The sequence below is a fragment of the Pogoniulus pusillus genome, chromosome 1, assembly GCF_015220805.1.
Source record: "Pogoniulus pusillus isolate bPogPus1 chromosome 1, bPogPus1.pri, whole genome shotgun sequence".
In the NCBI taxonomy this organism is placed as follows: Eukaryota; Metazoa; Chordata; class Aves; order Piciformes; family Lybiidae; genus Pogoniulus; species Pogoniulus pusillus.
In genome coordinates this window covers 643187-666063 of record NC_087264.1, presented here as the reverse complement: position 1 = coordinate 666063, position 22877 = coordinate 643187, and the positions used below count along the sequence as shown (strand labels likewise).

The window sequence follows — 22877 nt, the reverse complement described above, 5'->3', positions numbered from 1 at the left end:
TTGTTCTGGTGCTGCTTCCCTGGCAGCAAAGCCCAACCCCACCTGGCTACAGCCTCCCTGCAGGCAGCTGCAGACAGCAATGAGCTCTGCCCTGAGCCTCCTCTGCTGCAGGCTGCACACCCCCAGCTCCCTCAGCCTCTCCTCACAGGGCTGTGCTCCAGGCCCCTCCCCAGCCTTGCTGCCCTTCTCCAAACACCTTCCAGCACCTCAACATCTCTCTTGAACTGAGGGGCCTAGAACTGCTAAAGCAGGGCCACCCACAGCTGCTTGCCCAGGATCACAATGTCCAGCTGGGTTTAGAATCTCTCTGGAGGAGTCTCCACAGCATCTCTGGGCAGCCTGCTGCAGGGCTCCAGCACCCTCACAGCAAAGAAGTTTCTCCTCCTGTTCTGGTAGAGCTTCCTGGGTTCTAGTTTGTGGCCACTGCCCAGAATGAGAGTTCTCTGAGGCAGGGGCTACCTCCTGCACTCGGGAGCATGCCCATCACAGGGGGCTTGTGCCTGGCTGGCCACTGCCATGAGGCACTTTCCTAGGTGGGGAATGCAGCTTACAGCCTGTTCCCTTCTCCTTCTCACAGGATGAGAGACACTGCAAGGAAAATAGAAGAAAAGTATTTTTCCAATCTTGCCACACATGTTGAGTTTCTCCCAGTGGAATGGAGGTCAAAGCTCACCCTGGATGGAGGTATGTTACTCACCTGACCCTTCCCTTGGCCCAAGGTGCAAATAGAACCGTTTCATTTAGAAGAGATGTTGAAGATCAAATCCAAGCATCAACCCAATACCACCATGGCCACTACAACATAGAGCCATGGAATCAGCCAGGCTGGAAGAGGCCTCCAAGCTCAGCCAGCCCAGCCTCTCACCCAGCCCTGGCCAATCAACCAGACCATGGCACTAAGACAGCAACTCCACCACCTCCCTGGGCAGCCTGTTCCAGTGCCTGACCACCCTTTTAGGAAAGGAATTTTCTCTGATATCCAACTAAACCTCCCCTGGCACTGTCACCTGATACTAGGGAGAAGATGAAAAGAAGCATGACCAGCAGGTCAAGAGAGGTAATTTTGCCGCTCTGCTCTGGTGAGACTTCACCTGGAGTGCTATGTCTGGCTCTGGGGCCCCCTACACAAGAGGGACATGGAGCTGCTGGAGCAGAGGAGGGCCACAGAGATGATCAGAGGGCTGGAGCACCTCTCCTAGAGAGACAGGATGAAAGAATTGGGGCTGGAGAAGAGAAGGCTCTGGGAAGACCTTATCAGCTGTATTTCAGGGTCTGAAGGGGACCTGGGGAAGGGCTGTTTAGAAGGGCTTGTAGTGATAGGGCAAGGGGCAATGGTTTGAAACTGGAGCAGGGGAGATTTAGGTTGGACATTAGGAGGAAGTTCTTCACAATGAGAGTGGTGAAATACTGGACCAGGCTGCCCAGGGATGTGGTTGAGGCCAGGTCTCTGGGGACATTCAAGATCAGACTTGGTCAGCCTGATCTGCTTGTCGGGGTCCGGAGGCTGGTGAGAGGCGAGATCGGGGTACTGACGACTCCACTCAGCAGCTTCTAGGCATCAGCACAAACCTGAATGCAGCATCTGAGATGCAGCCTTGCTGCTGCCGCGTGCAGGGGGACAGTCACCTCCCACTGCCTCTGAAGCTGTCCCCAGAAGTCTCGTGCCATGTTCTCTCCTTCTGCCTTTGGATTGGGTTGTTCTGCTGTGTGTAACTCAGGCTTCTTTTCCTTTTCCAGACACTGTGGACTCCATTACCCCAGACAAGGTCCGAGGCCTAAGGGATATGCTGAACAGCAGTGCCATGGATATCATGTACTACACAAGTCCTCTGTACAGAGATGAAGTAAGTCTGGCTTCACAGAAGGCTGACTAGGGCAGGGCACAGAGGGTGAGACAAACTGGAGTAAGGGATGAGAGCCAAGTGTCCTTCTGAGACAGCCTGCATAAAGAATACCAGCCCTTCCCAGGCATGTGCTGGTCAGCCCTAGTGACCAAAACATGGGGCTGCGAGAGTGGGAGGATCAGAGGAGCAGCTGGAGCAGAAGCAAACAGGGAGGGTTTGTTGAAAGCAGAAATATCTGCCTAAACTGAGTCCAGGAATGGGACTGTTTTTGTGGCATTCTCCTGCCTCTGCATATGGAGAGCAATGGCAGTCAGCAGAGCTGAGCTGCTCCTTGCCTCTTGTGGATCTGTGGCCGTTCTGTCCGATGGGATGGCAGCGTCTGCAGACTTGCCCAAGGGACCCACAGCATTGTTTTGACTAGGAGAGCTCCTTGTGTCCAACCATTGATCCAGCACTGCCAGGTCACCCCAAAGCATGTGTCTCAGCACCACATTTCTGAGGCTTTTGAATCCCTCCAGAAAAGGGGACTCCACCACTGCCCTGGGCAGCCTGGTCCAGGCCTTGGCAGTGCTTTCAGGGAAGACATTTTTCCTACTGTCCAACCTAAGTCTTCCCTGGTGCAAATGGAGGCTGTTTCTTCTTATCCTGTTGCTTGTTTGTTGGCAGAAAAGACCAACCACCACCTGGCTCCAGCCTCCTTTCAGGGAGCTGTAGAGAGCCAGAAGGTCTCCCCTCAGCCTTCTGTTCTCCAGGCTAAACAACTCCAGTTCCCCCAGCTGCTTCTCACAACCTTGTGCTCAGACCCCTCACCAGCTTTGTTGCCTTTCTCTGGACCCACTCTAGCACTTCAGTGTCCTCCTTGCTGTGAGGAGCCCACAGCTGAACCCAGTGTTTGAAGTGTGACCTCATCAGTGCTGAGTACAGGTGGACAACCACTTCCCTGGTGCTGTTGGCCACACATTTTAAAGTGGGTTTGTACAGCTGCTTTGCAGAGAAAGCAAGAAAGCAAAGCCACCTTCTTGTGGCCTTCCAGCATCTGAAGGGGGCCTACAAAAAAGCTGGGGAGGGACTTTTCAGGCTGTCAGGGAGTGGCAGGCCTGGGGGAATGGAGCAAAGCTGGAGGTGGCAACAGTCAGCCTGGATGTGAGGAGGAAGTTCCTGAGCATGAGAGTGGTGAGAGGCTGGACTGGGTTGCCCAGGGAGGTGGTTGAGGCCCCATGGCTGGAGGTGTTTGAGGCCAGGCTGGCTGAGGCTGTGTGCAGCCTGCTCTAGGGTAGGGTGTCCCTGGTCATGGCAGGGGGTTGGAAGTGGCTGCTCCTTGTGGTCCCTTCCACCTCTGACTGATTCTGTGACTCTAAGATGACCCTCAGTGACCTGTTTGCTAGGAGACTGCCCATGTGCTGGACGCTCCCATCTTGCCTTGCTATGGCTGGGTAGCCATCTGTGTTCTTTACTCTGCTTAGCTGTAGAGTGTGACCCCTTGAATTAGAGGGGAAAACACCTTGAATAAGTGATAAAGTCAGCTGGAAAACATGCCCAGTGCATCACACAAGTTGCATCCTTTTTGTGTCCACTGACTGGACATCTCTGTGGGGATATCTTAGGAGTGATTCCTGCAGGGATTGCAGGCCTTCTCTGCAGTAACTGTGCTGCTTATGGAGTAGCTGGAGAATGGTAAGGTTTGGAAAGGACCTCTGGAGAGTCGTGGATTGGTTTGGGTTGGAAAGGACCTTAAAGATCATCGAGTCATAGAACCATAGAATCAGTCAGGGTGGGAAGGGACCACAAGGATCAGGCAGTTCCAACCCCCCTGCCATGGGCAGGGACACCCTACCCTAAAGCAGCCTGCCCACAATCTCTACTAAAGCAGGATCACCTAAAGATGATCTTTTTGCTTCCTTGGTGCTCTGTCCTTGGTTAAACTGGGACAGGGAGAGACTTCCATGGTTTGTCCCTGGATTTGATGCTACCTGTCATTGAAATGAAATCTCTACAAGTCTCTTAGACTGGCAACATAACTGCACAGCTGAAACCACCTAAGCATACTTGCCCTGACAGCAGCAGTGGTGGTGACATGGCCATGAGCCTTTGAAGCTTCCAGCAGAGCAGCAGGCGCCCTGCGAGCTGAGCCTCCCTCACTGCTCAGTGGTGCACAGCTGATTGCTCAGGGGCCCTGGGTGTCTGCCCTGGGTGTCAGATGTCCCTGTCTGCTGAGCAGCCGAGGCCAGCAGGAACCTCTGTGGCACGAGATGAAAACTTCTCTGACAGCTCTAAAATAGGCTTTTATTCAGACTGCATTAGGGGCTTGGCAGGTCTGGGCACATCTTGTGGGAAATGGATTGGCAGGTGAAGGTGAGCTGCGCTGGCCAGCAGGGCAGGAGGAATGTCCTTCACTGCTAGGTAGAAGTGCAGGTTTTCAGGTGTGTCACCATCCCTTGGGTAGAGGAAGGGACTAGTCAAGTGGGTGTGCTCTGCACCTTGAGTCTGGGCTTTCTTTTCCTCAGTCAAGTGAATTTACTTAAAGCATTTGCCACCATACACATGAGTGGGATGGAACTTCTCTCTTGTGAGAGCTCCTGAGGGAGCTGGGGGGCTTTGGAGAAGAGGGTGACTGAGAGGTGACCTCAGCAGTGGTTATCACTGTGTGCAGTGAGAGCCAGGAGGCTGGAGCCAGGCTCTGCTGGGTGGTGCCCAGGGACAGCACAAGAGGCACTGGGTGGGAGCTGAGGCAGAGGAAGTTTCATGTAAACATGAGGAGAAATTTTTCCCTGTGAGGGTGACAGAGCCTGGCACAGGCTGCCCAGGAGGGCTGTGGAGTCTCCCTCTCTGGAGATACTCCAAACCCACCTGTGTGATCTGGTCTAGGACATGCTGCTCTGGCAGGGGGGCTGGACTGAATGAGCTTTGGAGGACCGTGCCAGCCCCTGACATGCTGTGATACTGTGAAGTTGATCATATTGTCTCATATGGGTCCTGGGGGTCTTGGGTACAAGGTTGGACTTGATGATCTTGGAGGTCTTTTCCAAACTTAGTGACTCTGTGTGGGGATGGAGAAGGATGGGAACAATCTTTCTAGCAGGGCCTTTTGCAACAGGACAAGTGCTGATGCTGCTAAACAAAACAAAACACACACAAAAGAGATCCAGCCTAGGTGAAAGGAAGACCTTTCTGATGCTGAGGGAGATGAGACCCTCTACCAGTTTGCTCAGTGAGGTGGTAGATGCCCTGTCCTTGGAACCATTCTAGGCCATGTTGTTTTGAGCTCTGAGGCAGAGGAAGTTTCATGTAAGCATGAGGAGGAATTTTTCCCTGTGAGGGTGACAGAGCCTGGCACAGGCTGCCCAGGGGGCTGTGGAGTCTCCCTCTTTGCAGATATTCCAAACCCCACCTGGATGTTTCTGTGTGGTGCTGCTCTGGCAGGGGGTTGGACTGGATGAGCTTTGGAGGTCCCTTCCAGCCCCTGGCAGCTGTGCTTGCGGGCAGCCTGCTTTAGCAGACGTCCCTGCTGACTGCAGGGCTTGAACCAGGTGGCCTCTAAAGGTCTCTTGCAGCCCAAACCATTCTGTGGTTCCAAGCTGCTCTTTTGCTAACTCCTCGAACTTTCTCAAGGCAGATGTGTGCCATGTGGGTGTAGGCATCTGCCCAGAGGGCAAAGTGTCACTGCACATGGAAGGTGAGACCTTGAAGGACTGGTTCTGAGGAGCACCTGGGGTGCTGCAGTCAGGACATTTGGGAGGCAGGTTTTCTGGTGCTCAGCCAGCCAGAGCTCATGTTCTGCCAGGGAGCTGCCAGGGCTGGGGCTCCTGGATTGGTTCTGCTCACTTGGTTAGGAGCTGTGCAGAGCTGAAATGCTTTATTGCATTTTCTATCCAGCCTACAGAAAGGAGACTTGCTGTGGTTTATGGGTGATTGACTGTGGGGTTTGGGTTTCTCTTCTTTCTCCTGTTTCGTTTTCTGCCACCTGAAGTTTGCAGAGTTTAAAAACAGCATTATCAGGTTGAGCATTCTTCTGAAACAAAAAGGTTTAGGTATTGGGGTTTTCCCCCATGTCCAGTGTGGAGCCCTTTTGTGGCACTCAGCTCCAAGTGCACATTCCAGCTCACAATGAGCCTTGTCTTGGAGTATTCACATGGTCACACACTGCTCAGAGCTATTCTTCCTGCTCAGCACCCATCAGAGTCACTGCTTTGGTGTGCAGTGTGGGAACTCAGCATGCAATGTCAAGCTCCAATCCAGGCTGGGCAGGGACTGGCTGGAGAGCAGCCCTGAGCAGAGGGACTTGGGGGTGCTGCTGGAGGAGAAGCTCAACAGGAGCCAGCAGTGTGCACTTGCAGCCCAGAAAGCCAAGCAGAGCCTGGGCTGCAGCAGCAGCAGTGTGGCCAGCAGGGCCAGGGAGGGGATTCTCCCCCTCTGCTGTGCTCTGCTGAGACCCCACCTGGAGTCCTGCATCCAGTTCTGGAGCCCCTGGGACAAGAGGGCTGTGGAGATGCTGGAGAGTGTCCAGAGCAGGGCCAGGAGGATGCTCAGAGGCTGCAGCAGCTCTGCTGTGAGCACAGACTGAAAGAGTTGGGGCTGTCCAGGCTGGAGCAGAGGAGGCTCCCAGGTGACCTTCTTGTGACCTTCCAGCATCTGAAGGGGGCTACAAAAAAGCTGGGGAGGGACTTTTGAGGGTGTCAGGGAGTGACAGGACTGGAGGGAATGGAGCAAAGCTGGAGGTGGGGAGAGTGAGGCTGGAGGTGAGGAGGAAGTTCCTGAGCAGGAGAGTGGTGAGAGGCTGGAGTGGGTTGCCCAGGGAGGTGGTTGAGGCCCCATGGCTGGAGGTGTTTGAGGCCAGGCTGGCTGAGGCTGTGTGCAGGCTGCTCTAGGGTAGGGTGTCCCTGGGCATGGCAGGGGGTTTGGAAGTGGCTGCTCCTTTTGGTCCCTTCCCAGCCTGACTGATTCCATGATTCTGTGAAACAGGCCCATGTGCACCACAGCACCCATTTACTGGTTCTCCTCATTGTCTGTGTCATGTTTAAAGAGGGATTCTGTTTTACTCACCATGGATCACAGGAGAGTCAAACCACACAGGTGAGAGCCTGCACAGCACTTTGCAGCCACGCACAAAGGCTCTGTTGGCTGCAGACACTCTGCAGACTGAGCCCTGAGACCAGGCTGCCTGAGGCATTCACAGGGCTGCACTGAATTATTAACACTTGCCTGGTATCAAATGACATGGTAGAAGTCAGGGGCACCTCTGAGATATTCTCCTACCATGCTGCTGAAGAAACAATATTTGAAAGGAGAGAGGAGGTCATGCACCACCCTGCTGCAACACTCAGCAGGGCACACATCTGCTCCTCAGACAGCTCCCTGCTGGCCCATGGGAAGTCTGTGTGGAATCTCAGAACTGTTTGGGTTGGAAGAGACCTTTAAGATCATCAAGTCCAACCATTAAGCCGTCATTACCAAGACCACCACTGCACCATATCCCTCAGCACTGCATCCACAGGGCTTTTAAATGCCCCCAGGGACAGTCCTGCCACACTTCCCTGGGCAGCCTGTTCCAGGCCTTGACAAGGCTTTCAGTGAGGAAATTTCTCCTCATGGCTAACCTAAACCTCCCCTGACAATGCTTCTTCCTCCTGGAAGAAGATCGTGGCTATCCACTGGCAACCCCCCTCAAGAGCTGCTTAAAGAGTGGCCAAAAGGCTTTAAATGAGCAGTTGTGTTCCTTGTAGATAGGCAGAAAATCCTTGGAAGCAGAGAAGAGAATTGCCACGGAAGCACTGTGAGTGTTGCCAGGTGAACTGTGGCTGCACTGGAGGCTGCACTGCTCAGTGTACTTCACGCAGCTCAGTGGCTCCTTCAGAGGGGTGGTTGGATGTGTGGATGGAAAGCACCGGGAGTTAGAATCACAGGATCACAGAATCAGTCAGGGTGGGAAGGGACCACAAGGAGCAGCCAGTTCCAAACCCCTGCCAGTGCAGCATCACACAGGTGGGGTTTGGAATATCTGCAGAGAGGGAGAGTCCACAACTCCCCTGGGCAGCCTGTGCCAGGCTCTGTCACCCTCACAGGGAAAAACTCCTCCTCATGCTTACATGAAACTTCCTCTGCCTCAACCACCTCCCTGGGCAACCCATGGGGCAACCTCTCACCACTCTCATGCTCAACAACTTCCTCCTCACCTCCAGCCTCACTCTCCCCACCTCAGCTTTGCTCCATTCCCTCCACTCCTGGCACTCCCTCACAGCCTCAAAAGTCCCTCCCCAGCTTTTTTGTAGCCCACTTCAGATGCTGGAAGGCCACAAGAAGGTCCCCTGGGAGCCTCCTCTGCTCCAGCCTGCACAGCCCCAACTCTTTCAGGCTGTGCTCACAGCAGAGCTGCTGCAGCCTCTCAGCATCCTCCTGGCCCTGCTCTGGACACGCTCCAGCAGTCTGGCAGCTGCTTAGCAGCACTTCTGTGGCTTGCTCAGTTCATTTGCTTGTCCTCGAATCTACTCTCTGCTTTATCAGGTGGCAGGTTCCTGTATCTGCCTGAGCCTAAACTTAGCCTTGAACACAGCGACCTAGACTCAGCTTTTCAGCAGCAGCAGCAGAAGCACTAATGGAGAGAGACTGGTGTGTGGGCCGGTGCCTGTGGGGCCGGCCGGGGCGCGCAGCCGGTGGGGATGCTCGCCCGGCTCCGCGGCCTTCTGCCCTCTGCTCGCCGCTGCGCACTGCGCTGCTGTCGGGGGGCTGGCAGCTGGCGTCCCGGGGCGCCCGCACCTCCCTTCTCCCTGCTGCGCTGGCCTGTGCCCCTGCTTCACCGGAGCCAGCGCTTCTTGCCTCTGCTCTCACGCTCCTTAACGACCCTTCCTGCCGCTGCAGCTCTTCGGTCGGGCTGTCAGGGCCCGCCCCTGCCCGCGGCTGCCGCTCGCCAGTCCGCACGGCCTGCTGCGGCCCGCGCCGGAGCTGCTTGCAGCGCCGCTCCTCGGCGCCACTTCACATGCCTTTCCCACGGGGCCCACAAACAGCCCTGCCGATCAGGCTGCAGGGGTGCCGAGCTCAAGCTCCTGCACTCCCTTTTCACATGGAGCTGCCTTCAGTTGTCTCTCTTGTGCTCCGAGCGGCTGATGTGAGGGGATTGCCCACCGCGGAGGGGCGCGGTGCGGGCGGCAGGGACAAAGCGGCTCGGAGAGCTGCGACCCGGAGGGGGCAGAGCCGAGAGCAGCCTCGGAAGAGAAGGAGCAGCACAGTGCAAGAGGAGAGCAAGTGGTTCTGTTGGCTTTGACAGATCAAAGACTCGGCACTGCAGTGCTGCATCCAAGCTCTGGCAGCGCGCAGGTCGCTGAGGATCTGAGTGAGCGCAGTGCCAGCCCAGGGTCACTTCTGGGGCCAGGGTCCCAGCAGGACGTCTGTGCTCTCTGCTGTCTCAGAAAAAAAACATTTCCCGCCTAGGGAAGGGGAAATGTTTTCTGTCCTGGTGCTCTTGGCATGCAGCGAGAAAGCCCTGCAGCATCAGTGGTTTGCACACTGGAAGGGGCAAGGTGCTCATCCCTTGAACCACTTCACGTCAGGTGGTTTGGGCCTCTCTCTGAGCAGCCTGCTCTAGTCGCAGGTGCCCCTGCTGACTGCAGGGGGTTGGACTAGGTCCCCTCCAACCTGCAGCATTCTGTGCTTCTGTGGTTCAAAGTTCCTCCTCCTGCCTGCAGGAGACAGGAGTGATTATTTATGATGGTGTCTCCCGAGGCTTCTTCTGCGTCAGAGAAGGAGCAGCTGTGCTGGCTGCCGCTGCAGCGACTCGGAGCTTTGCTTTCTTTGCAGCTCTGCACAGCAGGCTTTCAGCTGAGGCTGGCAGCAGCTCTCAGCGTCACTGCTGTACACAGTTGCTTGCTTTCCCATCGTGATGGAGAAGTTGAGGCTTACCCAGGAGCTGATGAGAGGCAGGATTCTTCAGTGCTTGTCAGCCTGGCCAGAGCTGCTGCCTCTGCTGGAAGTGACTCTGGTGTGTCTCCTCTGGCTCCTGTAAAACACAGGGCCCTTGCCACCAGGACTCCTCAGCAGGTGCAATGAGCTGTCACTACTGGCTTCTCAGAAATGATCTGCCAGGCAGACATTCACTGGAGAGGGGAGAGGATCTGGGGCCTGATCAGTGCCACAGCCCATTCCCTGGTTGGCAGCCTGGGTTTTGGCTGCCCCTCGGATTCCACGGCTGCCGGCGCTGGCTCTCCACGAATGGTTTGTGCCTTTAGCTTGGTTTGTGAAGAGCACTGAGCCTTTAACCTCAGTTTGCCAGAATGTAAGCTGGTGACTTCTCAGCAACTTGATCTGGTGGGCTTGGGTTTCCTGCGTGGAAGATTTGCTGGCAAAACCTCAGCTGGCAGAGGGAGCTCCATGCAGCTGGTGACCAGCCGGTGACCAGAGGAGCTGTGCAGGGGAGCAGCACTGTGCCACACCTGCTGAGCTGCCCAGTGCCGTCTCTTTCTCCATGCCTCCTGTTTTGGCGAGGCCTTTGACTGCTGCTAGTCCAGACTCTCCCTTACCCTCTGGGAACATGTAGGAAGTGCATCTTGGATGCTGCTTTGCCAATCTGTGCCAAGCTGGCTCTCAAGCATCTCTGCTTCTGGCAGCCTTAGAGCCACAGAAGCACAGAGCTGTGTAAGTCAGGAGATCACTGAGGCCAGCCAACCATTCATCAGCACTGCCAGGCCACCACCAATCCGTTCTCTCAGCTTTTCAACCCCTTCTCTGGCAGCCTGTTCCAGGGCCTGGCAAGCCTTTAGGGGAAGATGTTTCCCAGTGTCCAACCTAAACCTCCCCTGGCACAAGTCGAGGCCATGTCTTGTCTTACTGTTTGTTCCTTGGGAGAAGAGAGCTACTCACACTTGGCTCCAGCCTCCTTTGAGGCGAGTGGTAGAAAGCAAGAAGGTCTCCCCTCAGCCTTCTTTGCTCCAGGCTGAGCAACTCCAGTTCCCTCTGCTGCTTCTCACAAGACTTGTTCTCCAAAGCCTTCACCAGCTTTGCTGTTCTCTGGACAGACTCCAGACCTCAGTGTCCTTGGAGGGAGGGTGGCCCAAAACCGAGCACTCTATTGGAGGTGTGACCTCACCAGTGCTAAGTGCAGGGGCACACTCCCTCCCCTGCTCCTGCTGGCCACTCAATTCCTGATCCAGGCCAGAATGCTTTAGGCCTTCTTGACCAGCTGGGCACACACTGGCTCATATTTAGCCAGCTACTGGCCAACACTCAGAACCACAGAACAGTAGGGGTTGGGAGGTCCTTTTCCACCAGGCAGTCTCCAGCTACTCTGCCCCAAGCCTGAAGTGTTCCTGGGGTTGCTGTGACCCAAGTGCAGAACTCAGCACTTGGCCTTGCTGCGCCTCATCCCACTGACCTCAACCCATCAATCCAGCAGGTCCAGACCCTTCTGTAGAGCCTCTCTAACCTCAAGTAGATCAACCCACAATCTCAGGGGTGATCTCATTGCTGTCTGCAGCTCCCTGCAGGAAGGCTGTAGCCAGGTGGGGTTGGGCTCTGCTGCCAGGCAGCCAGCAACAGAACAGGGGGACACAGCCTCAAGTTGTGCCAGGGCAGGTCTGGGCTGGATGTTAGGAGGAAGTTGTTGGCAGAGAGAGTGATTGGCATTGGAATGGGCTGCCCAGGGAGGTGGTGGAGTCTCTGTGCCTGGAGGTGTTGAAGCCAAGCCTGGCTGGGGCACTTAGTGCCATGGTCTGGTTGATTGGCCAGGGCTGGGTGCTAGGTTGGGCTGGCTGAGCCTGGAGGTCTCTTCCAACCTGCTTGATTCTCTGATTCTGTGAAGCCTCCCTCCCAGCTTACTGTTGTCTGCAAAGTTAGTGCAAGTGCCCTCAATTCCTCAGGTCACTGATAAAGATATTAAACAGAATTAAGCAGGTCTGACAACGTAATAGTGCCTGAGGGATCTCTCTCTGCAGCCTGACATCTGTGGGGTGCTTCATCTGCCTGATTAGGTCTTGCTATAAAATCAGTCTTGGGAATTTGATGATATTAAAGGCTTCAGGCATTGAAGCAAACAACCCTGCTCTGTTTGTACTTCATTTTCTCTGGGTAGCTATGAATATTTGCAGCACTACTACAAGGCTCATAGTGGTTGGAGTCTGCACCAGACTGCTCTGAAACAAGGCAGAAGAGGAGGAAGTTTTCCCCAGAAAAGAGCAGAGCAGGGAGGAAGGAGTTTTCTTGGGGGAAAATCCAGGAACACTGACAGATTTTTCTGCACTTTTATTTCCACTATGCAGCATGCTCAGCCTGGTGCTGAACGAATGCTGTGGCAGAAGAGGTGGTCAGGGAGTAAGGGGTTTGGTTAGAATTCCTTTGAATGAATAGGAAGTGCTCCCTTTGTCAGGGTGGTCTGAGCTGTCCCCCTGCAAGAGCTGAGGGCGCTGGAGCAGAGTGAGCAGCCAGCTCTTGAGCAGGCAGAGCAGCAGGCAGCACTTGTGGCAGCAGCTGCAATGACAGGGGAAAAGGTCTCCTCCATCTATTATTCTTCTGTGAGATAGTTGAGCTTGCTTTGCCTGTGGGAGAAGCCTGGAGATGGCAGTGTGGGTGCAGCAGCAACCTAAGTGAGCTGTAGTCTTTCCTTGGGGCAAGCCCTACTGAAAGCCTGGCGGGGAGGGCTGTCAGACAGTGTCACTGCCGAGGGGGATGGAGAAACAGCTGTTGGAGGGGTGCCCAACATGAGGTGGGAACTGGGAGAGAGGGGTCAAGAGGGGAGATAGGAAGAGAGAGATGGATCTGGTGATGCATTCTGTCCCTCCCCTTTTTTGTTCTCCTGGGTGATTCCTGCTTTCCAGTTTTCAGCAGGTGCCTCCTGAGCACATGATAGATTCCATGGCATGGCAGGCGATGAGGCTGGGGCTGGTCAGAAGCGCCAGGGAAAGCGGAGGGCAAAGGCTCCCAGTGTGGGCAGGGCACTGGGCAGAGATGCAGCAAGAGCAGGAGGAGCTGTCAGCAAGCTCTGGCTGAGCAAAGAGACAAGCTGGGGATAAAAAAAGAAGAAGACTCCCAGAAGGGATTTAAACCCAGGCAAAAGTGGTGCTTGGTGACACGGTTCAGCTGCAGACCAGGCAGTGATGGCTTCCCAGTTGGACTTGGTGATCTTAAAGGTCTTTTCCAACCAAAACAATTCCATGATTCTCAGATGACATCACTCATCTCCCTGCTGTACTGACAGGGATGCTGGAAGCCAGCTCTACTTTGCTTGGCATTTTTGACACCACCAGCTATGAAACCTGAAGGCAGTGCCCACCCAGAGTGGCATCTGCGTGGCTGGAGGCCGTAGGCTCCCTGTTGTGGGCCCTGATGGCAGGGTGATGCTGGTTGGCTCCCTTGGAGGGTTCCAGCAGCCAGCCACACAAGCTGCTGGCTGTCACTGTTCCCTTGCTTCACTGAGCTCCTGGCAGGAATCCCCAAACACTTTGATTTCAGCAGATCTCTGCCACTGTGATCTGGGCTTTGATCAAAACTTTTCTAAGTGAAGCAAATTCCAGCCCGGCAAAGCTAGTCCTGGTATCTGTTCTCAGCTCCAGCTCTTGCTAGAGCCTCTGCCTGCTTGCTAGTGTGTGAAAGCAGTCCCCAAAGCCTGTTTAGAGCCAAAACTAAGAAGGAGGCAGTGTTACAGTCAAAAATACTTGACAATAGGTATAAAATCCTGATTTCCCCAAGCTGTTGGAGGGCTTTGGTAATCGTTTCGCAGTGCTTTAGACAGGGGGTGGGGTGTGTGGATCCTGTCTCAGTCAGATGTGTCTCAAACACTGCCATCCTCATGCCATCCATATTTATAGCCAGTAATGATTCAGGCTCTTGAAGAATCATGCTCCAGTTACATCTTCTATAGCTTTAATTTCCTGCTGCTGGCAAGGGGGTGATTTGCAATTTCTTGTTGGTCCTCCTCTCTGCCACAGCCCAGAAGCACTGCTTAGTTGCCATGCTGAGTTAGAGCCACAGAATCAGTCAGGGTTGGAAGGGACCACAAGGAGCAGCCAGTGCCAACCCCCCTGCCATGCCCAGGGACACCCTACCCTAGAGCAGGCTGCACACAGCCTCAGCCAGCCTGGCCTCAAACACCTCCAGCCATGGGGCCTCAACCACCTCCCTGGGCAACCCATTCCAGCCTCTCACCACTCTCATGCTCAGGAACTTCCTCCTCACATCCAGGCTGACTGTTGCCACCTCCAGCTTTGCTCCATTCCCCCAGGCCTGTCACTTCCTGACAACCTAAAAAGTCCCTCCCCAGCTGTTTTGGAGCCCACTTCATTCAGATGCTGGCAGGCCACAGGAAGGTCCCCTGAGAGCCTCCTCTGCTCCAGCCTGCACAGCCCCAACTCTTTCAGTGTGTGCTCACAGCAGAGCTGCTGCAGCCTCTCAGCATCCTCCTGGCCCTGCTCTGGACACACTCCAGCATCTCCACAGCCCTCTTGTCCCAGGGGCTCCAGAACTGGATGCAGTACTGCAGGTGGGGTCTCAGCAGAGCAGAGTAAGTTCCACAGGCAGAGCTGCATTTTTGGCTTTTTTACATTGTCTGGTTCCTAAATCTCACAGATTCCAACTTCCCTCTCTATAAATGATTCCTGTGGTTATTAGTGTGTTTCTCTGTCTATTGCCTACAAATATATCAGCATTCTGTGGCCAAGAAGGTCTCTGGTATCCTGGGGTCGAGGGAAGTTCTCTTCCCCTCTGCCTTGCTGTAGTGAGTCCACATATGGAATACTAGATCCAGTTTTGGGCTGCTCTCTGGTTCAAAAGAGCCAGGGAGCTGCAGAGTGGCATCCTGGCCTGCATCAGGAATGGTGTGGTCAGCAGGAGCAGGGAGGTCATTCTGCCCCTGTACTCTGCACTGGTTGGACCACACCTTGAGTGCTGTGTTCAGTTCTGGGCCCCCCAGTTTAGGAGGGACATTGAGATGCTTGAGCGTGTCCAGAGAAGGGCGACGAGGCTGGGGAGAGGCCTCGAGCACAGCCCTACGAGGAGAGGCTGAGGGAGCTGGGATTGGTTAGCCTGGAGAAGAGGAGGCTCAGGGGTGACCTTATTGCTGTCTACAACTACCTGAGGGGTGGTTGTGGCCAGGAGGAGGTTGCTGTCTTCTCTCAGGTGGCCAGCACCAGAACAAGAGGACACAGCCTCAGGCTGCACCAGGGGAAATTTAGGCTGGAGGTGAGGAGAAAGTTCTTCACTGAGAGAGTCATTGGGCACTGGAATGGGCTGCCCGGGGAGGTGGTGGAGTCGCCGTCCCTGGAGCTGTTCAAGGCAGGACTGGACGTGGCACTTGGTGCCATGGTCTGGCCTTGAGCTCTGTGGTAAAGGGTTGGACTTGATGATCTGTGAGGTCTCTTCCAACCCTGGTGATACTGTGATACTGTGATAGAGGCTACAAAGATGCTGAGGAGCATGGAGCATCTATGTGAGGAGGAAAGGCTGCGAGACGTAGGAATGTTTAGCCTGGAGAACAACAGACTGAGAGGGCATCTGACCTATGCAGGGATGTAGGGCAAGAGAATCTAGTTGCAGATGTCCCTGCTTGCTGAAGGGGAGGTTGGATTAGATGACCTCAAAAGGTCAGTTCTGACCCAAGCTATTCTATGAATGCTGATGCTTACTTGAAAAAGAAGAGAGTATGTCTTGGCTTGAGTCCATTCTAGACTCTGTGTGGCTCAGCCTCCTTAGCTTAAAAGAGCTAATCCTCTGACACAGGAGACACATTGAGTGCTGTGGGAAAGCAGAGAAACAACCAGGCAGGGAGGTGCAGTGGTGTCCATCAGCCATCGTTGTGCCAGTGGGCCGCCAGTGACACCCCAGAAGATGCTGTGATGTAATTTAGGCAGAGCTGTCATTTGGTGCAGGATTTCTTTCAATGTAATGCTGTGGAATGTGTAGTGCAGGAGTTCTAGGGTCATCAGATGTCCTCTGTGGTCACTGCTGCTGGGTCTGGAGGGGAGAAGTGAACTGCTGGAGTCAGAGACAATCAGCCAAGATGCTGCTGCTAACCATTAGATTTTAGTCCTCTTCCATCTGTAGGAGACTCATCTCGCCTCTGTTCAGCCTAAAGGCATGCTTGAGGAGCTGGTCAGTGTAGTACAAGAGCATGCATGAGCAGGAGTGATAAGATGCTGATCTTAACCTTTCTTTCCCTACCCTGTTGCCACAGCTGGTGAAGGGGCTGCAGCAGGAGCTGAACCGGCTCTACACCCTCTTCTGCTCCCGCAACCCAGAGTTCGAGCAGAAGGGAGGCAAAGTTTCCATCGTGTCCCACTCCCTGGGCTGTGTCATCACCTACGACATCATGACTGGCTGGAACCCAGTCAGGCTTTATCAACAGCTGCTGCAGAAGGAAGAAGAGGAGCTTGAAGAGCGTTGGATGAGCTATGAGGAGCAACATTTGCTTGAGGAGCTTTACCTGACCAAACAACGGTAATGCACCCACTGCTGGCTGTGCATCCCCTGAGGTGCTGCTCTCTGAGTGTTTCCAGAACTTAACCGTGGTTGTTACCTTCTGTGGCTCATGTCCTTCTCCTGAATGGCCCTGGTGAAAGCCAGCCACGAGGAGCTGGCACTAGGATGGGAATCTAAATCTGCACCCTATGGACTGTACCAGAACCAAGCAGGTGGCTACTGCTCGCTGCCTAGAGGCACTGGAAGCAGATCATAGGCAAGAGGAAAGGAGGTCAGGCCATTAGCCCTCCAGATACTTGAGAAGCACAACAAAGTAGCTCACAGGTGGCAGTGTGCTGTGATACTGAGCAGAACCTGAGCAGCAAAATTCCCAAGTTGGTAGAGGAAAATGAGTTTCCCAAGCTGAGCCTAAGAGAAGTTGAGCTCCACCAACTGGATACAGATGTAATTGCTGAGGTTTGGCCTGTGGGGTTGCTTCTGGCCTGCAGCTCATCTAGCAGCTTCTTCCTGCTGCCACCGAGAAATGTTGGTGCTGCTGAGTGTGGAGCAGCTCTGTCCACTGTGACAAGCAGGGCTGCAGTTTCAGCACCTTGCAAGAGTCAGTAGGGATTCTTGGTGTTAGAGGACACTGCAGATGTCATCACTGTGATGTCTCCACCGTGTTAAGGAGACTTAGCAGTCCTAACCAGGGTCCGAGGTGCTATTAAGACAGCCAGAGGTGAAGCTTGAGCTTCAGTATTCCCAGTGGGAACTGAGGATCAGTCATCATCACAGTTCATTTTGGTTCCTTCTCAGAACCCATCGCAGTGGTGGTGGTACTTGAGAAGCACTAATACAGCTTCAGATCTCCTGCACTGCTTGAAATCAGCATGTTAAAGGTTGGAGCAGATGCTCCTTGAGGTTCCTTCCAGTCTGATAGTCTGTGGTTCTGTGTGGTTCTGGATTGGTACAGGGCATCTCTTACCAGCTGCAAGGCTGGATGAAGTGAAGTGTCTCTGAGAGAAGGGAAGTAAGAAACGTGAGTTTTGGCGGTTGTTCAGGCTGGAGAGGGATAGGGCTGTGGGGAGACTTCCTAGCTGCAGGAAAAGTGGGGAGGGACTCTTCTTCAGGGAGTACAGTAATAGGAGGAATGATGATTTCAAATTGAAAGAGAGGTAATTTAGATTAGATGTAAGGAAGCTGTTCACTGCAAGGGTGGTGAGGTGCTGAAACAGGTTACCCAGAGAAGTTGTGGCTGTTCCATCCCTAGAAGTGTTCAGAGCCAAACTGGATGGGTCTTGGAGCAGTCTGCCCTAGTGGAAGGTGTCCCTGCCCATAGCAGGGGGCTTGGAACTAGGTGATCTTTAGTGTCTCTTCCAACCCAAACCATTCTGTGATTCCGCTGGAATTGCCCAGGCACATCCTCCAGGCTTATCCCTGCTGTATCACCAGAGAGGAATCACCACTTTCACACCCATGCTCTGGCTCCTTAGGCACCCTCTGCTTCAGCACTTCCACTTGCATTCACCCTGATCCAAGTACCCTTTTACACTGGCACTCCATCTGCAGAGAGTGACTCTCCAGTCTGCCATCCACCCCTAGCACAGCTCAGCCTGAGACCACAGAGAGGTTGCTGCTAACATCCTGTGACTCCTGGATTTCTGGAGCTGTCAGCTTGGCAAACACAGAGTGGATTTCTGGGAGTGCTTGTGCAGGATGTGTTGTAGCACCTAGAAATGTTCTACACTGTAGAATCACACAGAGGGTGTGAGGGCAGGCAGGCTCTAGAAACCTTTGACATCAGGAAGAGTCACAAGAGTTAAGTATTCTTAGAACCAATGAATCATAGAATCAGCCAGGTTGGAAGAGGCCTAGAAGCTCATCCAGTCCAACCTAGCACCCAGCCCTGTCCAATCAACCAGACCATGGCACTAAAGGACAGAGTGGCTGAGAGCAGGCAGGCAGAGAGGGAGCTGGGGGTGCTGGTTAATAGTAGCTGAATATGAGGCAGCAGTGCCCAGGTGGGCAGCAGAGCCAATGGCATCCTGGGCTGGCTCAGGAGCAGTGTGGGCAGCAGGACAAGGGAGGTTCTTCTGCCCACCCCTGTGCTCAGCACTGCTCAGGCCACACCTTAAGTGCTGTGTCCAGTTCTGGGCTCCTGAATTGAAGAGAGATGTTTTGGTGCTGGAAGGTGTCCAGAGCAGGGCAGCAAGGCTGGGGAGGGGCCTGGAGCACAGCCCTGTGAGGAGAGGCTGAGGGAGCTGGGGGTGTGCAGTCTGCAGCAGAGGAGGCTCAGGGCAGAGCTCATTGCTGTCTGCAGCTGCCTGAAGGGAGTAGCTGGGCCTGGGCCATTCTCCCAGTCAAGCCTTCTCTTTTAAGACTGAATCACACTAACACTCTTTGGACAGTCCTAGAAAGTCTTTGGGAAGTTTCATCTCCAGGCTTGCTTCTTTCTAACCAGGGAGGCAGGGGTTAATGATAAGGTATTTGTTTCCCTGACACTTTCGTGGAGCTGGAGCAAGCTGGTCTGGTGAAAGGTGTCCCTGCCTGTAGCAGGAGGGTTGGAACTAGATGATTTTTAAAGTCCCTTCCAGCCAAAACCATTGTGTGAGTCTCTGGACATCATGAGATGAAGTTTTCCTGCTCTGAAGGACATAAGTTCTAGAGCTGGCACTGGTGATGGTGTAGCCACTCCAGATGAGTGCCTTCTGCTGTGGCTAACTGAAGCTGCACAGCCTTGCTCAGTGCTAGCTGAAACTCAGAGCAGGGCACTCTTCTCCAGCTGTTCCCCCCAGTACAGAGCTCCACAGCACTTGGGCCATGGAGTTTCCTCTGGGTTTGTTTGTTTCTTTTAGTAAGCAAACCAAGCCAGGTGATTTAGCTGCAAATCCACCAAGGAAACAGGAGGTGAGTCCCCTGCCTCCCGAGGAAGGAGGCTCGGCAGGTCCTTGGGGTGCTGAGCAGGGGAACTAACAAGTGTTGATTGATTTCTTCTGTGGTCAGAGAAAGAGGATTTCACTTAAATTGATTCTTAATCAACCAAACTGCCTCCAGGAAATACTGACACCATCACTCTCTCTTCCCAGCAGACAAAACTGTTGGACCCCACAGGAATGCCTGTTTGGATCAGAGGTTAAGGCTGCATTTTTAATTGGATCTCAGAAAGATCTCTATTTTCTAGGTTGAGAGAGATAGAAGAGAGGTTATATGGGTTAAAGGCCTCCACCATATCAAAACCACCTGTCTTAAAATTTAAGGTATGTATGCTTGAGAGATTTCTCCTGGATGTTCTGCTTGCTGTGAAAATACAACCTGCAATGGGAGTGATTCTGCTGACTGGCCTGGGTGGGATCTTTAACATGTCCCTAGGGGTGGTGTTGGCAGAACCATTTATTTGCTTGTGTTGCTTGAGGTAGGTGTGGAAATGTGTTTCTGGATTCACGTGTTACAAATACTTGCAGGTAAACACATAAACCTGTATGCAAATTGTTGCTGCTACACACACAGACAACTTGAGTGTGGGAGTAAAATCCTTTTGGCATTGGTCATACACCTTAAACAAGTTCACTTCTGATCTGCTGACTGATCCGTTTTCCTGGGGCACTACTCTTCACATGGCACATCTCTGAGCAAATCCAACTGAACTTTCTCCAGGACTTTTTAGGCTGTCAGGCAGTGACAGGACTGGGGGGAATGGAACCAAGCTGGAAATGGGGAGATTCAGACTGGATGTTAGGAAGAAGTTCTGCAGCATGAGGGTGGTGAGAGCCTAGAAAGGGTTGCCCAGGGAGATGTTGGAAGCCTCATCCTTGGAGGTGTTTAAGGCCAGGCTGGCTGAGGCTGTGGGCAGCCTGCTCTAGTGTGAGGTGTCCCTAGGCATGGCAGGGGGGTTGGAACTGGCTGCTCCTTGTGGTGCCTTCCAACCCTGGCTGAGTCTGTGCTTCCTCCCAAATCTTTATTCTCCAGCAGTTAGCACAAGTGACTTCTAGTCTCATGGCATAGCTGGTGTGATAATCAGCCTCAGCAAATTGGCCACAACTTGTTAGTGCTGGGGAAAAGACATTTGCTAGCTTCCTGGCAGGGGGTGCAGCACTCTGCTAGCTGCTCATTTATCTTGAAATTGTACATTGTAAAAGAGGTGACCTGATAGATGAGAACAGAATAGAGCATTGTGTCTTAGCCTGCCATTTTTCTTTCCCTCTGGGCTCAGATGGACTCCCAGAAGCTAAGGTCAATCTTGAGCTCTAAAAAAAGAGAAAGCTAACCATAATTCAGTTTGCCTTCTCCTTTTCATCACTGCTGTTATCTCTACCACTGAGGAAGTTGGTGTCAAGCTGATACTCCTCCAGCTCTGTGAAAGATTATTCTCCACTCAGTTGTGTTTAAACCAAAGAGCTTTTGAACAGTTGTCTCTTAGAGGGAGCAGGGAGCACTGTATCAATCCCACTTACTGCTAGGTAGTTTACCACTGCAGTACATCCCTTACTGAGGGGTTTGTTTCTGGTAACTTTCCACTGGTGACTTCCACTGAAACATGAGGGTAATTGAGCCCTGGTGCAGGCTGCCCAGAGAGATTGTGGAGTCTCCTCTGGAGAGATTCCAAACCCACCTGGACTTTGTGATCCTGGGCAGCCTGCCGTGGGCAACCCTGCTTTAGTGGAGGGGGTGGACTGGATGGTCTGCAGAGGTCCCTTCACCCCCTGCCATTCTGTGATTCTGAAATTGCTCAATTACCATCTCTGAGGCAGAGCTCCAGGGAAAGAGAAAGGCTCTCCATGAACCTGCTGGCAAAGTGCTTCTGCCAAGAGAGGATTTCAGCAGGGTGACTGAGGGACAGTTGTTCATCAACAAGCCAGTCCAGCTTACTGAGTCTGACTGGCTTGCTGAAAGAGAGCTAACTGCTTTGTAGGTACCAACTACCTGCACCTTGACTCTTCGTGGCAGGCCAGAGGTCTGCTTTGATCCTGAGTTACTCTTCTCTACAAATGCCTGATCCACAGATTGCTGTAGTCTGTGTGATGCAGGAGGCTGGACTCCCTGCTCACTGACCTCGTTAGGCTGCAATGGACACGTCCAGCTGTCATGAAAAAGGCTTCCCAGCATGAGAGAGAGTCACTAGTGCTACATTAAGCAAAGTTAAGCTTGCATGATGCTGAGCAAGCAGAGAGATGGCTACTGGCAAGGCAAGAGCAAGAGTAACTTCAGCAGCTAACTTGGGCAGTGTTGAAATGATCTGTGTGAGCCTTTTGGGAAGAAACAAACCCAGAGCCCCTGAAGACAGGCAGTGCCTTTACTGCAGTGATGCATGGGGCAAGCCACCAGCGCGGGAGCTCGAGGGTCAGGTACCTGTCTCTCGCCTGCCTCTCAGATGCTCTAAGTGAGCAAACTCCCATCAGTAGGAGCTGTGTGTGTTAGAAGCAAAGCAAACACTCTTTGTAAGCGTAAGGCTCAGAAGCACAGCCTTCTCCCCACCAGCTGTGAGAGTAGTTGGAGTAAAAGGCTAAAGGGGCTGAGAGCATGAAAACATGAGGGATGATGCAGTACCTACCTCTTTATGGCTGTGGTGCATGGAAATAGCTGTTGAAGTTGATTTTCAGTCACAGCTGGGAAGGGCAGGACAAGACATGCTGTTCCCTAGGACTAATGTGGAAATCCATTGCCATCTGGGCTTGTCAGTGTGCTGGCCCAAGCTGCTTGAGGCTTTCGTAGCACTTCTCTTTCACCCAGGCTTACAGAAACTCTTCTGAAGGAGGCTCAGGTGCTTAACCTTGTGGCTTCTGACAGAGATGCCAGTGTTGAGAACTACCACAAGTTACTTGTATTGCTGATGTTTTAGCATGTGTACAAGAATCACAAGAGCTTGGTGGGATGCTGCTGTGCAGCTGTTTCTGTGAAGAGGAAGCCTTTAAGTCTGATACAGAAATGTGCCATGTAGTTCAACACACAGTGCCCAGGCCACTGCTCTCTGTGTTATACTCACAGAGGTTTGTGTTCCCTTTGCCTGTCAAAGCTGCAGGATATTCCTGGCTGCAGGAACAGGTAGAGGCTGGTGCAAAGACCTTTTCCTTCCTTATTCTAGGAGGACATTTGGGATCCTTCAGGCTGGAAGGCAACACAGAGCCATAAATTGTAATCGCCTTCTGTGTCTCATGTTTGAACATCACCACTAAACATTCATTTCTCCCCCACCTTCAGCTCCCCACAGAAGAGCTGTGCTGCCTCACTCCTGTGAACTCATTCAGCTGGGTTTGGTTATTTACTGCAGTCTGGAGGTGAATGGCTGGCTGTTGGGCTCAGCTTTTGCTTAAAATGAGAGTAAATTCATTAAGTCTTCTGTTTATGAATCATACCCAGAAGAAAAGTGCCTGCCTGAATATTAAAGCTTTTCTTGCCTGTGATTAAACATTTACAGGAGTGTATGTGAAGAGCTTCTAGGAGAAACACAAAAATGAATGTCTTCTAGAAGGATCTTAGTCCTTGGTTCCCAATGGGTTTCATCTCGGGGCAATCTTCTCACCAGCCACTTTGCAGGAGTGCTGAGAGTCTGATGGCTGCAGTTTCAAGGGCTTTATTTTCGGAAGATTTGATTTTTCAGATTCACTGCTCTGGGGTTGGCCTGGTGCCATCCATTAAGGTCGCCATCTCTTGGCACTTTGTCAGCAT

The 22877-nt window shown here is 53.1% G+C and overlaps 1 protein-coding gene across 2 annotated transcripts in view; it reads left to right on the top strand.

The window, feature by feature from the left end:
* Window positions 1-22877, top strand: part of DDHD1 (DDHD domain containing 1) — a 92011-nt gene that overhangs the window by 57752 nt on the left and 11382 nt on the right. For both annotated transcript variants that reach the window (XM_064144380.1, XM_064144289.1), the window contains exons 5-8: window positions 578-684; window positions 1738-1844; window positions 15991-16253; window positions 19396-19471. In XM_064144380.1, the coding sequence (XP_064000450.1) occupies window positions 578-684; window positions 1738-1844; window positions 15991-16253; window positions 19396-19471 (553 nt within the window). The remainder of the gene's footprint in view (window positions 1-577; window positions 685-1737; window positions 1845-15990; window positions 16254-19395; window positions 19472-22877) is intronic.